Below are 15,949 nucleotides of genomic sequence, written 5' to 3'. Positions count from 1 at the left end.
CATACCTTGGCTATTATGAATTGAGCTGCTATAAACATTGATGTGGCTGCTTCACTAGAGTATGCTGATTTTAAGTCCTTAGGGTATAAACCAAGGAGTGGGATATCTGAGTCAAATGCAGATTCCATTTCAAGTTTTCTGAGGACTCTCCATAATGCTTTTCATAATGGTTGCACCAATTTGCAGTTCTACCAGCAATGTATGAATGTACATTTTTCCCCACATCCTTGCCAACATTTGTTGTTACTTGTATTCTTGATAATTGCCATTCTGACTAGAATGAGATGAACTTCCAAGAATTATATGGAATAATATAATGTTATAATATAATGTTCTTAAATTGAGAAATATTCACTTTTTAAATATACACTTGGTGACCTTGAGTATGCTCATACTCATTTACCTATCAATTATACTTCTAAAAATTTATATTAGGCAGCTAAATCATCAAATAAGGCTTATATAGATATAAAAGTGTAAGACTTTTAGGTTATTAGGATAATAAGTTATTCTCATTTGTAAATCATTCTTTGATGTTATTCTATCTTAATCATAAGGGTACATGCTTGTGTATAAAACTTTCCTGAAAGGAGAGACTATAGAATAAATATGTGTCTCATAATACCTTCTAAAATGAAAATAATTCATGACAAACCCTCTCAGAGTTTTCTTATATACTTTTCTGTATCATCCGATTGTTAAAGGAATATTTATAGACTCTAAAAAGATAGTTGGATATAAAGATAGTAAAAATATCAGTGGTTTCCAGGGATTAGGGAACAGAGAAGGATGAATAGGCAGAGCACAAAGGATTCTTAAGATAGTGAAACCACCCTGTATGATACTAAAATGGAAGATACATGTCATTATATATATGTTAAAATCCATAGAATATACAACACCAAGAGTGAACCCTAATGTAAACTCTGGGCTTTGAGTGATAACGATGTATCCTTGTACGTTCATTAATAACACATGTACCACTGTGGTACCCTGCTGATGGCGGGGAGGCTGCAGATGTGTGGCGGCAAGGTAAAGGTACTTGGGAACTCTCTGTACTTTCTGCTCAAGTTTGCTCTGAACCTGAAACTGCTCTAAAAATAATGTCTATTAACATTTTCAAAAAGAAATTACAATATGAATTTGAAGCTAGGTTATAAAGTTTTTATATTCTATCTAATTAAGGAAATGTAACCTGAAGACTAATGCACCAATTTGGGGCTAAGGCAGAAGAGCACATCAAACTAGGAGTTTCTCAGTGAAACTACCCTAACAGAATCCATAGTAATTTGGGGCAGATAAGCAACTCTGTGCTTCTCATTCCTCAGTCTTGCCACTTTATGCCGTGAAGACCATGGTGGCTGCCTCTTCACTGCACAGGCGTACCCAGAGGTAGATGAATCTCAATGCTAAGACTGTTTTTGTCTCGTCAGTAAAAAGCACTTTATATGCCAAAGATCCACGTGTTTTCCACCTTGTGTTTTGTTGCAGTTACACAGAATGAATGGAGCAGTAATCACACAATAGAAATAGAGATAAATCAGACTCTGGAAATACCATGCTTTCAAAATGACTCCTCGGAAATTTCGCCTGAGTTCACCTTTACCTGGTTGGTGGTAAGTGTTGCCCTTTTCAGTGAATAACTACAGTGATGTTTAAATATTAATGAAGTAAAATGAATAGCAAGTAATAATAGAGAAATACTGGATGAAAGACATTCATTATGCCAGCGGTTGGGGAGGGCTGGCAAAGGGAGGGAAGAATGCTAAGACTTCCTCTAACTAGGCAAGCGTCCAGTCTATGAATGCAGTGGATTTAGAAATTTACTTCTAAAGGTTAATTTCTATTTCAAACCATATACCAGACCATGGTTACAGAGAGAACAGAGTGTTACTGTGCCCTGGAGAGGAGCCACAACCATCAGGAGCTGCTACTCACAAATAACATATGTAGAGATATAGACTCCCTTTCCCCAGAACCTATAGTACCATGTCCTGGAAAATATACAGCAATTGCTTCAGATCAGGGAACACAAAATCTAATGCTTATAAAATGTAAGTAGAATGTGTACCTGAGAAAAACAGGCCACATGTCCAAAATTGTTAGTAGTCAGCTCTATAAATGTCAGAGTCCTACAAGTCTTCTAATTTAAAACAAAAAATCTTTATTTTTATGAGTACTTTTCCAATTAAAAAAAATAGTGTGTAGACTGGCAAAACTGGAAGATGAGTGAACATTTAACTCATTTTTACTCTTTCACCCCTTTTTTCTATGTAATTTTTGGAGGTAGAGATACTCAATGATCTAGTGACCTTGTACTCCATCATTCAACTCCCTGAATAATTTAATAATATTTTATGTATCAAATAAAAATTATTTAATAAGTTGCTTCACACTAAAAAAGTGTGTAGAGTGAAAATAAGCACCAGTCTGGATTTTGATGAAGCAATTTACTAGAATATCCTAAAACATAAACTGATATTTTAAAAAATTATTTGGAAATCATCAATTAAAAAATTTTACCGAGGTATCATATTGGTAGTCATGGTTAGTTATTTGTTAAGGTGCTTATTATATCCTGTGTGATGTCTAAATTCTCCCACTATTTTTATCTACTTGAAATATTATAAAATTCCTGTGTACAGATATTTATCCTTAAAGATCCATAATTCAATTGGTCCTGACCCTTCCCGTGAATGTGCTGTTTATACATTTTGTCTGCTTTTGTTATTTTATCACTAGTTTGCAACATTATTCTGCAACACCATGACATTTTATTTTAAAAATTACAATGCAATTTTGAAACTAAAATTCTAGTTTCAAATGGAAATTATCATAGTTTTATCTCAAAATAAGTAAACAAAATCAGCATGACGATAGTAATAAATATGAAAGAATCCAGCCATTCTAACTTTAAGCTAACCAAATTAATGCAACCAATACTTGGTTAGTAGCCAGTTATTAACCAATATGCAACTGTTAATAAAATAACAAGGGAATAACACACTTATAAAGATGACATAACCATGATATCAAGACTCATATAATGCTGGATGAGGTGGCACACACCTATCTATGATTCCTGAAGCTCAGAAGGTTGAGGCAACAGGAAGGTGAGTTAAAAGCCGGCCTCAGCAACTTAGTGAGGCTGTAAGCAATCTAGTGAGATCCTATCTCAAAAAATAAAAAAGGGGTGGTGATGTGGCTTAGAGGTTAAGCACCCTTGGATTCAATCTCTGATACCAAAAAAAAGAAAAAAGAAAAGAATCATATAATAAGATATTCATTTAGATGATACAGAATGTTAAGCTTTATTAAAGTTTACTGACTTAACATTAATTTTTTAGATCATCATCAAAATGAAAACATAATTTAAAAATTCTATAAAACACATAGGCTTCCATGACGGTAGAAGCTGGCACAGTTTTTGAAAAATACTGATTCACATGATTGATTATTCAAAGTACAAGTTACCTACATTTTTGTGAACTTCCTTGGAAACAAGGCCCTCTGTATAAAAAGATTTCTCTAAAGACCTACTAAATCCAAATTAATGAACTTGTTCAGCACAAAGATCTCAAAGTACTAACTACCAATAGTTTGCCCTATCCAAATAGTTTGGATAGTCAGTGATCTGACAATAAAAATATATTCTAAAATAATTTTCCCATAAAATCCTAAAATTTATAATACCTTTGTCATCTGTCAAAAACCAAGTTTTCTACTTTACAGGATTTGATTTCCTAAAGGTGAGGCTACCCAGACTTTATGCCTTATCATCAGTAGCAGTGAATTGTTCTTTATAAACGTGTCACCATGCAATTGTTAGGAAAAGATTAAAGGTGGAGATGATCTCATGAGGATAGACACTTGCTACAGCGAACATGATAGTAATGGAAATGCATTGTTTGTACCTTGCTTACATTATTAATATTTTCCACCAGTACAGCAAAACATTCCTCACCTAATTATCACAAATTTGCTCTCAATGGGGTCTGTTTAAATTGTACCATAGAGATTTTTGCTGGCCAGTAAGTTGAACTGTAGGGTTCTGGACATATCTCATGGATGTATAGCCTGTTTTCCTAAAGCAAACACAATGGCTTCTATCAGCCTGTCACTTTCCTGTGACTCAGTTTCTCCAGGGTGAAAGCTGCATGGCTCACTTCAAAAATCCTTGACATCTAGTGCCCAGAGCAAAGGTGCCTAACAGATGTACAAGACATAACTATCAGTCCTCTTTCCCTACAGCTGTATTCATTGTCCTCATATTAAATGGATGGAATTCATGCTATTTGGTTCATTAATCAGTGGCAAGGCATTCAGTATCAAAAACTAGATCACTGATAAGGCATTCTTTATCTGGTAGTTTCCTTCAAAGAAACTAAGAAGACTATATAGACATTATCTTTGAATCCTGTCAGGACATTTAGAATAAATGAGGGCCAGAGAAAGTGCACAGAAGGTCACATAGTGAGAAGGTGAATCCTAAACACGCTGTCACTTTAAAGACTGCATAGACAACTAGAAGAGGCTTTATGAAAGAAACTTTTTTTTTCTTCAAAGAAAACATTGGGCCGGCTAATGTGTTGATTAAATTCCTACTGTGCATTCCCTTTTTAAATGTCAGAATCTATTTGCTCCTCTGATTGACATCAGTGCCCCGACTGTGGATGACTGTGGGATTTAGCAAGTCTGATATGAAAACACCCAGTGTCCTTATATTAGGGAAAACCTGCATCTCTTGTGTCATGACTGTTGTATGTCTTCGGAGAGCACAAATAGTCCCTCTAATCCATACTTTAGATCTTTGATCTCTTCCTAAACTAGAAATAATGATCATATTGATAAGCCAATGGTTCTTATAAACAAAAGAATGTGGCTTTGAATTAAGGGTCAAAGGTAGAAATGACGAAGATGAGGTCAGGAGGGCAGAAATCTGCTGCTCTGAACGCAGTATTGCTCTGGGAAGCCGTCCGCACATGCTTGGTTAAATCCTGGAACAATTCTACAAATTCAAAGTATGTAGGTCACTAGAAGAAAAGAGTTGTGTCTTCTTGCACATTGAATTTTATAAAATCTAATTAACTCAATTATGACCCTCATGGGACAAGTTATTATTCGAATTCTCAACATCATTAAGAAAACCTATTTGCTATATGTACCTGATCCCCTGCTAGGTCTGTGCTAAATGGAGCAACTTCTTTGCATTTTGGAAAGCTAAAATTTCAGGATGGTGACTACACTGAAATAAACAGGCATCATAGTGTATCTAACACTAAACTATCATGGGATGCTTTAGTTACTTTATTAAACCCCAAAGGGTGAGAGGCTTCAGTGGAAACTGGGGACCTATGTGAATGGAGGGGTGATCTATAAGAAAATAAAGAATAGGCATGTTTAGATGGGTTGCAGTTGGTAGATATCTTTTCCACTTTTTGTACTGGGCACAAGGGAAATTCTTCAGGCTGAATCTCAGAGTTTCTTAATACACTATAATATTCCAATTTCCTTCCAAACTGTCATTCTGATTTCCCACAGTATAAATTTTAATTTAATCCAGTAAACATATGTGAACCTATTTTGAATGTTAGATCCTTCAGGGATAACAAAATTATATTGGACATATTCTCTACCATGACACACACCTTTAATAAAATGTAAAACATATCTGTATCGGGGGAAGAGAGTTTGATTCTGCCTAGAAGAACCTGTGAAATCTTGTTAGAAAAGGTCATGTTTGAACTGGATAATTAAAGAACAGTTGAGTGGCAAAAGATAGGCATATACTGACCCCAAATCCTGGGACCTGTTGGTACAAGTTGGTGGTACACATGGGGGAGGTGTTGAGGGCATATGTGTACCCAAAGTCAGTGTATTTCTTTGAAATCTTGAAATTTCTTTGAAATCATGAAAAGAAAGACAGGATGTTTGAAATTCAATGAGTTCAATATTAGCAATAAAGGCACCTAACTAAATCCTAGATGCTTACATATATTTATAATTTTATCTGCAAATGCATCTTTTCATCATGCTCCTCTTTAATATTTGTGTTATTTTTAATTGAACAAAAAGCAAAATGAAATTATAGACAATGGTTTCTCATGCTATGGGAAGCCTCGCTATTCAGAAACAAAACAAAACTCATTAGCTGATGGCAGCTGACCCTGTTTGTCTTTACCACAATCAAAATACAGTGTGGCAGACAAACTACAAAGTGTTAACAACCAATAAGATGATTAAAAAATATCTTTCTGGTGCTCTAGAAAAAGGACATGGAGAATTTTGCAAGCAGTCTTTTGTCAGCACTGACAGTATGGGCAATAAATGGAGGAAATGTGAAGATAGGAAAGAGATTGGAGATAAAGAAGCAGCAATCAATGGAGTATTAACAGCAGCTATGGAGTGGGCTCTGAGCATCCAGCGTCTGCCATATGCTGTGGTCAACACAGCTGGCTCCAACAGGGAGCTGGCTCTAGGCAGCTCAGGCCAGCCCCGAGACCAGACAGCATCACCAAATCAAATAGTACCAACATCCACTTCTGGACTAAAAATTCTGATCCTAGAACAAAATTTGAAAAGCCTCAATGAATGATTTTAGGATTTGTTAGATCTTTAAGAAACATGTAACAGCAACTTTCCATGACTCAGTATGACTCTAACCCGTTCTCGTTGTGCTAATTATTTTTTTCAAATTCCTGTACATAATTTAGTTATGTGTTGTTTTAGTCAGCTTTTTTGGTGCTGTGACTAAAATACTGTGATAAGAACAATTAGAGGAAATAAAGTTTATTTGGGGTCTCACGGTTTCAGAGGTCTCCATCCATAGACAGCCAGCTCCATGCTTTGGGGCTTTAGGTGAGGCAGAACATCATGGCAGAATGATGTGGAGGAGAAAAGTAGCTGGGGATATGGTGCCAGGAAGCCAAGAGAGAGACTAAGCTCAGCTCATAAATATATACTCCCAAGTAATGCCCCTCAATGATCCATCTCCTCCAGCCACATCCTACCTGCCTACAGTCACCACCTGGTTAATCCCCATTAGGAGATTAATTGTACAGATTGGGTTAAGGCTGTCATAACTTAATAATTTCACCTCTAAACCTATCTGTTGTCTCACACATGAGCTTTTGGGGGACCCTTAATGTCTAAACCATAACATGTATTCATTCCTCATGATTCTTGTTGTCTGTTTCTTGTGAATTTATTTATCTTCTCACTACAAGCAGAAAAGGCAAAGACTTCGCTCTACACTTTTGTGAGGCTTTATATATCAAAGTCATTAAAAGCATGACTTTTGGAGGGGAATAGTTGTCTTTAAGCCCTGGCTCACCACTTACTCGCTGTATAACCTAAGGACTAGATTTAGGGTAAGATGAGTAAGGCGCTCAACTTTGATGCCAAAATTTAAGGGATCACTAAAAGTATATTTTAAAAATAAATAATTAAAATTTTAACCTAGTTAATAAAGATAGATATAAATATAAAGATAAATATAAATATAATGTTTTTAAATGAAAATCAGGGAAAATTCATGCTGAATAAAATATCAAAAATTTTTAAAGTCACACTTATTTGTTTTGAGATCTTGCTGTATGTACATTGATCAAGGAATAGTATTTTCCCATCTGCCTGTGGTATCTAGGTCTTCATGGCCATCATGTCCCCCAGTGACAGGTGTATAAGAGTTGACAGTGGTAGGATAACAAATTGAGCAATGCAGGACTTTATGATTGTCTTAATTTTTTTCTTCAACTATAACAGAAAACCTGAGATAGGTTAATTTAGAAAGAACCAGAATTTATCCTCTCAGAGTTCTGAAGACTAGAATGTCGAAAAGTGCCATTGGTTAGGAACTGGTCTCTGTTTCCAAGATGGCACCTTGAATGGCTGCATTCTCCTGGAAAGAGGAACATTACATCCTCACATAGCAGAAGAGTAGAAGACAGAGAACCTGCTCCCTCAAGCCCTTTTCTTTTTCCTCCTCCCCATCCTGCAGTGTTGGTGGTCAAACCAAACCGCTTTTGCCTGGTAGGTAAGCTTTCCACTACTGAACTACACCCGCAGCCCACTGCAAGCCCTTGATGTAGCAACAATAACTCATTCGTGAGGACAGAGACCTCCTTAGCTTTCATTAGGAGTCACCTCTTAACACTGTGCATTGGGGATTAAGTTTTGGCATGAGCACTCAAACCACAGCACTGACCCTCCAAAATTCCTCCATATAGCCAGACCTGGGCTGCATGTTCATGAAATCATCATTGATCACAGGAGAAACTAGAGAGCAGTGAGCTTGTATTATTTACGATCTATTAAGTGGCAGGACTAGAATAGGTGTATTCTGTGCATTAACGAGTGAAATCTATATCACCACCTAAAATGTAAAGATCTGCCAAGGGATAAACCCATAAATTTTTAGAAATATTTATTAATATTTTTTAAAGTGGGCAAAATTTTCCTTGAAGAATGGAAAAAGAAAAGAAAAAACAGGTAGATGTAAAGACTCCCTACTAGGAGCCCTACCAGCCTGTTTTCTGCAGACCAGGTTACCTGAGAACATTATCAGAAAGAGGTTGAGGGATGCTTTGTGATGCCTAACACCAAAGGTGATTAAAGAAGGCCTCTTTCAATCAGCAAACCACCCCACTCCTGTGATCTATAACTTATATAAAGGAGTCTGGTTTTCTGGAATTTTTTTTAAAAATTTCTCCTTCTAGATAGAAAAGGTTGTTTTTTTAATTATTTTTATGATTTAGATATTACTAATACATGTTTCTTTGAATCTTATTTGTCCCTGGTTCTAAGCATCCCTGCTTTGAAATACTATGACTTAAGTAACCTATGTGTTATTTAATTAAGTTATATAACCTCAATTTATTCCAGGTTATTTAAAAAGTACAGATAAAATTAGGGAAAAGCTTTGCATGGTGCCTAGACACAGTAAGTACTAAATAAATTCAAGCTCTAACTAATGAGAATATAAAATTTTAGCAGTGGTCATAGCATAGTAGTATTATTTCTTTGTTTCCCAGCTTTATGCATTTCATTATTTGCCTCAGTATTTTTTTCCACTCCTCCTCCTATTGGCTATATGAAGGTGGCCACTCACATGCAGGTTCTTGCCATGGTCTCTTTATATCTAAAAATTTTAGAATCTCTCAGGATTTCCTTATGTTGTTGGTTGCAGAATGCTCTTTGCAACTGAACTCCATCTTTTCCAGTGAAGGACCAAATTCTTTCTCTGCAACAGTCAGCTTCGGGGGAGGGGGGGGAACAATAGGAAACAAAACCTTTGGATATGTTGCGTTTCGTTTACTTTTCATATCTTCTCTATAAATTAAATCACTGGAACATAATAAACACCCTGCTACATAATAAAGGCAAAAGTAGTTTCTCTCACCAGTCTCCAACCTCAGCCTGTCACAACCCTTCTTCCTCCAACAGAATGACAGACAGAAATGTTTCAAATGACAAGTCATATATTAAATAACCAAGAACATTTTAAACTAAAATCCTTACAAAACTGGTCCTATGCATAGATAGGTTGTAAAAACGTGTCTCAAGCTGAAGGCCTGCAGAGGGAGCCTGCTTCCTTAACTATTGGCTCCAGATCAGTCATACCGAAGGAAATACCTTTGTTCTCCTTTGTTGGCAGGGCTACACTCTTGCTCCCTTTGATCTTCTGGTGGCTTTCTTCATTAGAAAGACAGCAGCACAGTCTTGTAGGACCTTCTATATGTTGATCCAAAGGTATGCGCATTTGCTTTAGGGGTGGGCTTTAGCAGGGTGTGAGTCTTTGCAGGCAATGAAAAGTTGATAAAGACCCTAGCCAAATTCAGCTAAAGAACTGTCTTATATAAGAGGTTCTACTAGATATATTCTGGATCCACATAAAAACTAAGATGTCTGTCCATTCTTTAATTTACTCATTTGGCTTACATTATTTTCTCTCTCTCTCTCTCTCTCTCTCTCTCTCTCTCTCTCTCTCTCTCTCTCTCTCCCTCCCTCCCTCCTTTTTTAAAAATCTGAAACAGGGCCTCTTTTGCTCTGGTGACCCTCCTGCCTCAGACTTACAAGTAGCTGGAACTACAGGCACAGACCACCACACCCAGTTTCTATATCATTTTTAAACTAGAGGTTCCAAGTCAGAGATCTTTGCAGCATTTCCCCATCAAATGCATTCCTATTGACCTTTCTCCATTTTTCCTCCTTCTATTTCCCCTGTTAACTAGGATTCATGTGTTGTTTAGAGTTAGGCCAGTGGTTCTCAGCCCGAACTCCCCTGAGCATCCTAAAAATATGCCCCAGCCTGAGACCATGCAGATTGAATTAGAATCTCTAGAGAAGGAGCTTGTGCTTCAGAGATTTCAAAGCTGCTTGAGGAGGCTGAATTACACTAATGAGGTCTGAGCACTTAACCCTTCCTCTCTCCTTGTTCCCCTCAAGAGACAGGACAGTTAGTAGGCCCATTTACTGACATTGGCCAAACCTGTGATACCCTGGAAGCTTATTCAAAGAAATTCTGTGTAGGGAAAGCGTAATGGGAGTTTTTCTGCACAGATCCAAGACAGGATATGGAATAGAGGAATCAAGTACTCCAAAAAGACTCTGACCTCTCCTATCTATATATCTGCTCTTCCTGTATCCTCTTCAAAGCTAGCACAAGTAGAGAAATAAGGGCAACTGGACTAGGACCATGACTGGGATGAGGAAAATAAGTGAAGAGTGGCTAGAGAATGAATTTAAGGAGGTACCCCTCACTGGTCCTGGTCTCAGGGTCTTGCAAGTGAGTTCCTCCTTAATTCTGTGCCCTGTTTTTTCTCATTTCCTGGTTCTAGTCCTGGATCTAAGTTAAATGATGCCTTTCCTAAAGGAACTTTGGAAAGAGAGGGTGATTGTAATCACCCAATTCATGTTTGACTTAATAAGCAAAACTGATAGAGTCATCACAGCACATTTTTGCATTAATATTTCCAAGCTTCATAAATGAGAATTAGAATCTGTTATGAGCTCCCTCTTCTTACCTCCTCAAATCTGTGCAGTTTATGGAAGGTTGTGACGGGGAAGTTCTCACTAGAAAAGCAGTCTCAATTCATGTTAGGAGAGGGCAACAGTAGTTTCAATTGAAAGTTAAGTGTAATAGTATTTTCTCTTATAACCTACTAAATACCTGACATTTTAATTCTTCTTTTTTCCTATTTTTTTACAGCAAATAAATTAATTAATTCTTGTGAAACCCCTAATTTGGAGCCAACACAATAACTGGTAACCATTTTTCTCACCAGGAAGATAATGGAGCTCAGGAAACTCTCATCCAAGATCACCACATCAGCAGTTCCACATCTTTTAAAGACAGAGTGAAGCTCTGTGCTGACCACAGACTCTGCCTCTCCCTGGTCCAAATCCATGACGATGGTCGGAAGTTCTCTTGCCAAGTTCGACTCAGGCCTGGCAAAATCTTGAGGAGTTCTACCACAGTCAAGGTTTTTGGTAAGGGTTTGTGCTGTCTGGAATACTCGCTGCCACCCTGCATCACTCTTCCCCTAAATAGGAAGTTCCCTCTTATGTTGGATTGCAGCCATTCCAGGGGTGACCTCTGAAGCTCTGTTTGCCTTGATCTTTACCATTCTTGCTGGGGGTGGGAACAAGGGTAGAAGGCTAAAAAATAAGTATTCAGTTAATAGAATAAAATACAGAAAACCATATATGGGTCAGTTTTCTGCTGATTAATACCTGATTTAACATCTTAATGTTTCCTAAGGACACTGGACATCTCTAATTGCTTAGTTGTCTAATTATCTCAGTTGCTTGCTGCAGATAAGGCCACCATGAGAAAAAGATGGTAATAAACAAACTGGTCAAACTCAGCAGGAGCATTCCCCACCTCATCCTGCCAGGGTCAGTGCTTCCAGTAAATGATCCTTCAGGCTGAGCCCTCTGACCCTGAGTTCTCAGGAGAAGACAGTTGAGCTATGAAATCTACTGTGGCCTCACTCAAAATGCAGAGACTCTGCAGGGTGCAGTTTTAACAGAAAAATGTGAACATTCTAATTTGTCCTGTGGTGCAAGGAAATATTAAAAAACAGAGGCACTTGGCTCTGTATATTTTTTCAGTTTTGTAATCAAGACCTGTGTTTTTTAAAAAATATTTTTTAGTTATCAATGAATATTTATTTATTTATTTATTCATTCATTCATTCATTTATTCATTTATTTATTTATTTATATGTGGTGCTGAGAACCCAACCCAGTGCCTCACTCAGGCTAGGCAAGCGCTCTACCACTGACCCACAACCCCAGCCCAAAACCTGTGTTTGTTTAAAAAGTCATTCTTAAAGAAAGGCAGCAAGAAAAACAGTGATGTGGATGGACAATTAGTTGTTTTCAAACATGAAGTAAACAAAGAGAAAATGAGTTTATAAAACCAAAGGGCATTGACTGTTAGACTATTGCTCAGTTCTCTGCATACACTTGTTTTTATTTAGAATCTTACCATATTATTATGGGATATCAAAAAGAAAAGAGCATTTTTGAAGAAAGCACAAAACAGTCTGCAAAGATGGGAGCAGCAGCAGCCAAGACTTATTTAGTTTGATTAAATTCCTGGCTTAAAGAATTTCTCTCTCTTTCCTCCTGCCGCTCCCTTCCCTCTCTCTCCAGGTTTCCACCTGGGTGGGCTAGGCAGCTACCATGATCAGCCTCCTTAAGAAGCCTAAGCAGTGCCCAGGGAAGAGTTGGAAACAAACTGCTCATCTCTCTTATCTATCATTCTCACTATTTGTTAACATACCAGGGTGTGACTGCTTTAGCACAAACAGCCTCATCTGGCCTGACTGTTGGCAAAACAATGAAGGCAGCCATCCAGGATGTGACAAGAACACCAATTTTAAGTTAGGCAAGCTGTGTCCCCATTTAACAAATATTTTTTTTTTTTGTACCATAACATATTCTAATTACTTTGTCAACATTTAAACCGTGTACTATATCTCTTTGTTGCGTTAAAATACTTTCATGTTGGTCTTGAATAGTTTCATTCCTTAACATCTTACTCTATCACCCTATCTGGTTCCACTTTTTCCGTCTCTACTTTTCTCTTGCTTCTTCTTTGAACTGCTGTCAGAAGATGCTTAGAAATATGAGCATCTTTCCTGCTTAATGGATTTCCATTTAGTAAGTGGGCTGGCTAGGCTGCGTATGGACAGTCTTATCCAGCCTTTGATCTATTTGTGGGTGTCCCTTGCATATGTATTATAGTAATCCAAGCCCAGAGTTATATCATAAATCTTATTGAAAACCTACTCTCCATCCTTTGGTGATTCCCCATATTGAATAAGCTAAACACAAAACATGAAAACCTTGAAATAAATACTTAATGTATCGCCACCCGTTCATCATGCCCTAAATTACTCATTTCTTCTTCCCAAATGGTGCCTCATCTTCCAACTTTGCATTCTCAATAGACCAAAGGCCAGAAGCTGGCTAACTCCTTTCCTTCCTCCTTTGCTTGATGTCCCTTGGCCGTGAGTCACTTTCCATCATCACAAGTTGACTCTTCCCCACTTCTTAGCTGAAAACTTCATTTCCTGCACCTCAGAGAGAATCCCTTGCATCTTTTAGTAATTGTTCTTTTTCAGGCCATTCATTCTACATGTTTTTTTTCTCTGCTGGCAAGAGGTCAGAAATATCTTCCCTTCCAAGAGAGTTTAAGGGTGTGTCTTGGTGTGGGTTGCCATGAAAGAAAACATGGAGACAGGATTTGAAATAATTTATTTGAGAGGTCATGTTGGGAAATAGGAGGCATAGGGAAGTGAGTCTAGGAAGGAAAGTAAAATAATAAAATGTGCATGATACATGATTCAGCCAGTTACCACTGTGGATTTAGAAGCCAGTCTCACTGGGAATTCTGGGCAATAGCATGAACACAATGATTATCTCACATGAGAGCAAGAAAGTTGAGGTGTTTATCCACCAACTTCCCATCTGCTATCACCACTAACTCCTTCCTTCCAATTTTCCCTTTTGTTGTACTGAGTGTGCTCTCACAATCCCAATGAAACCTTAGGCAGAGAGTCATAGGTGTGACCAGCAAGAGCCAAGTGTGTGCAGGTAAAAGCCAAGCCCATAGCATCTGGGGTAGCAGGTTTTAGGATCTTAGGTTCACAGAAAGCTCTGTCTGCGAGACTGAAGAACTTACTTGAAGTCACTTCAGATAAACCTGATGTTAAAAAAGTGTCTACTCTGTGCTGGGTACAAAGTACTGGAGATGAAGAGACAGATAAAATTTTCTGGCTTTGAGGCACTTACAACCTAGCAGGACAGAAGAATCACTAACTATTGTCAGATATGTCCTAGTGCCAAGCAACAAAACAAGTATCAAGTGCTTTTCTGGCTCCCTTCTTGGTCCTGAAAATGATATTCTACCCTTTACTCCTTGACCTTTGGACTTGTAGAATTCTTCTCTCTCTCCCACTGGCTACGCTTCCACTCCTGCACATTCCCAGTCTCACGTGATCCAACACTGATCATCACTCAAGTATCAGTTATGGTGCATCTTCCAAAAAACTCTTAAAACCACCAAGGCTGGGTTAGAAGCTTTTCTTAGGAGCTGGGGATATAACTCAGTTAGTAGAATGCTTGCCTCCATTCACGAAGCCCTGGGTTCAATCCCCAGCACCAAAAAAAAAAAAAAAAAAAGCGTTTCTTAAAAGTTTTCTTCAAGTTCTATATGTTCTCAATCATTGCACTTATCTCAGTGTATTCTAATTTCTATATTTTTCATAAAAATGTAAATAATGTGTCTATTTCCTAGACACTAGTATCTTGCCAGCCACACAGTAGGTGTTTAATAATTGTTTCACGGATGACAAATCTTTCTCACAACACACACACATACACACACTGGTGGCCAGGTAGGATTTCATTCAGTGCCTCTAACTGTGTTTTATTTGCTTTTAAGCTAAGCCAGAAATCCCCATGATTGTGGAAAACAGCACCATGAATGTCCTGGGAGAGGTGAGTCACATTAAAGCCTTTGAAAATCTATAGTATTACATGCCAAGGTGTTTGGGTTGCACAGCTGCCAGGAACGTTCCCTCAGAGGACCTTACTCCAGGGCCCTTGGCCAAGTAACTGCTGATGGGCACAAAGGGAAGCTGAGCTGATTCTGCAAACTGAATGGGGATCCTTACTTTGAGTTGGGGCTCTCAGAAGGTGTGACCTCTTTTCTTTGGTCCTTAAATTTCCTGGAAAATTGTCCCAATTGTTTAAACTTCTCCTTAATAAAAATTGAGGGAGGGATGGAGATATCGCTCAGTTGGTAGAGTACTTACCTCGCATGCACAAGCCCTGGGTTCAATCCCCAGCACCACCAAAAAAGGAAAAAAAGAGAGGGGAGGGAGCAGTGTGACCCTGGTTTAAGAGTGAGAATTTCACTCAGCTGACATTTAATTTGTTGCAATCCATTTTTCTGTACCAGCTTTCCCACTGCTTTCATTTCAGTCACAAGAAGAAATGTGCCTCCTGTACCTCCTCCAAATCATAGCTACTTCTTTAGAAATAAGAAGGGCAGGAGAAAAAGGAAAGACTGGGTAGCTCCCAGTTTCCGGTCACTGGCATCTGGACCCACTTCCCAGCTATTGGTTGTATCCTTGAGCAAATTAATTCACATCTTTTAGTCAGTTTCACCATTCATATGAAGTAACTCATAATGGTATCTGCTCACTATTATTTTTAAGAACATTATAAAATTAAAATATAAAATTAATGTGAAAAATTCTTAGTATAATTTGTGTCATATAATAAAAGTTCAGTAAAAATTGTTGTTTTTACTGTTATTAGTAATATCTGCTTTAAGTAGCTGTCTTGTGACCTTGTGATTTCAACCATGCTTTTCAAATCCCCAGGTAAAATAAGTGCTCTTATTAATTCTCAAATATCTGCTGTTACATGA

At 37.7% G+C, this 15,949-nt stretch overlaps 1 protein-coding gene across 2 annotated transcripts in view; it reads left to right on the top strand.

The window, feature by feature from the left end:
- Positions 1–15,949, top strand: part of Cd96 (CD96 molecule) — an 87,704-nt gene that overhangs the window by 17,995 nt on the left and 53,760 nt on the right. For both annotated transcript variants that reach the window (XM_076868559.2, XM_076868558.2), the window contains exons 3-5: positions 1,492–1,616; positions 11,286–11,490; positions 14,957–15,012. In XM_076868559.2, the coding sequence (XP_076724674.2) occupies positions 1,492–1,616; positions 11,286–11,490; positions 14,957–15,012 (386 nt within the window). The remainder of the gene's footprint in view (positions 1–1,491; positions 1,617–11,285; positions 11,491–14,956; positions 15,013–15,949) is intronic.

Source organism: Callospermophilus lateralis, chromosome 10 (genome assembly GCF_048772815.1).
Source record: "Callospermophilus lateralis isolate mCalLat2 chromosome 10, mCalLat2.hap1, whole genome shotgun sequence".
NCBI lineage: Eukaryota > Metazoa > Chordata > Mammalia > Rodentia > Sciuridae > Callospermophilus > Callospermophilus lateralis.
This window is presented reverse-complemented; position numbering and strand designations above follow the sequence as displayed.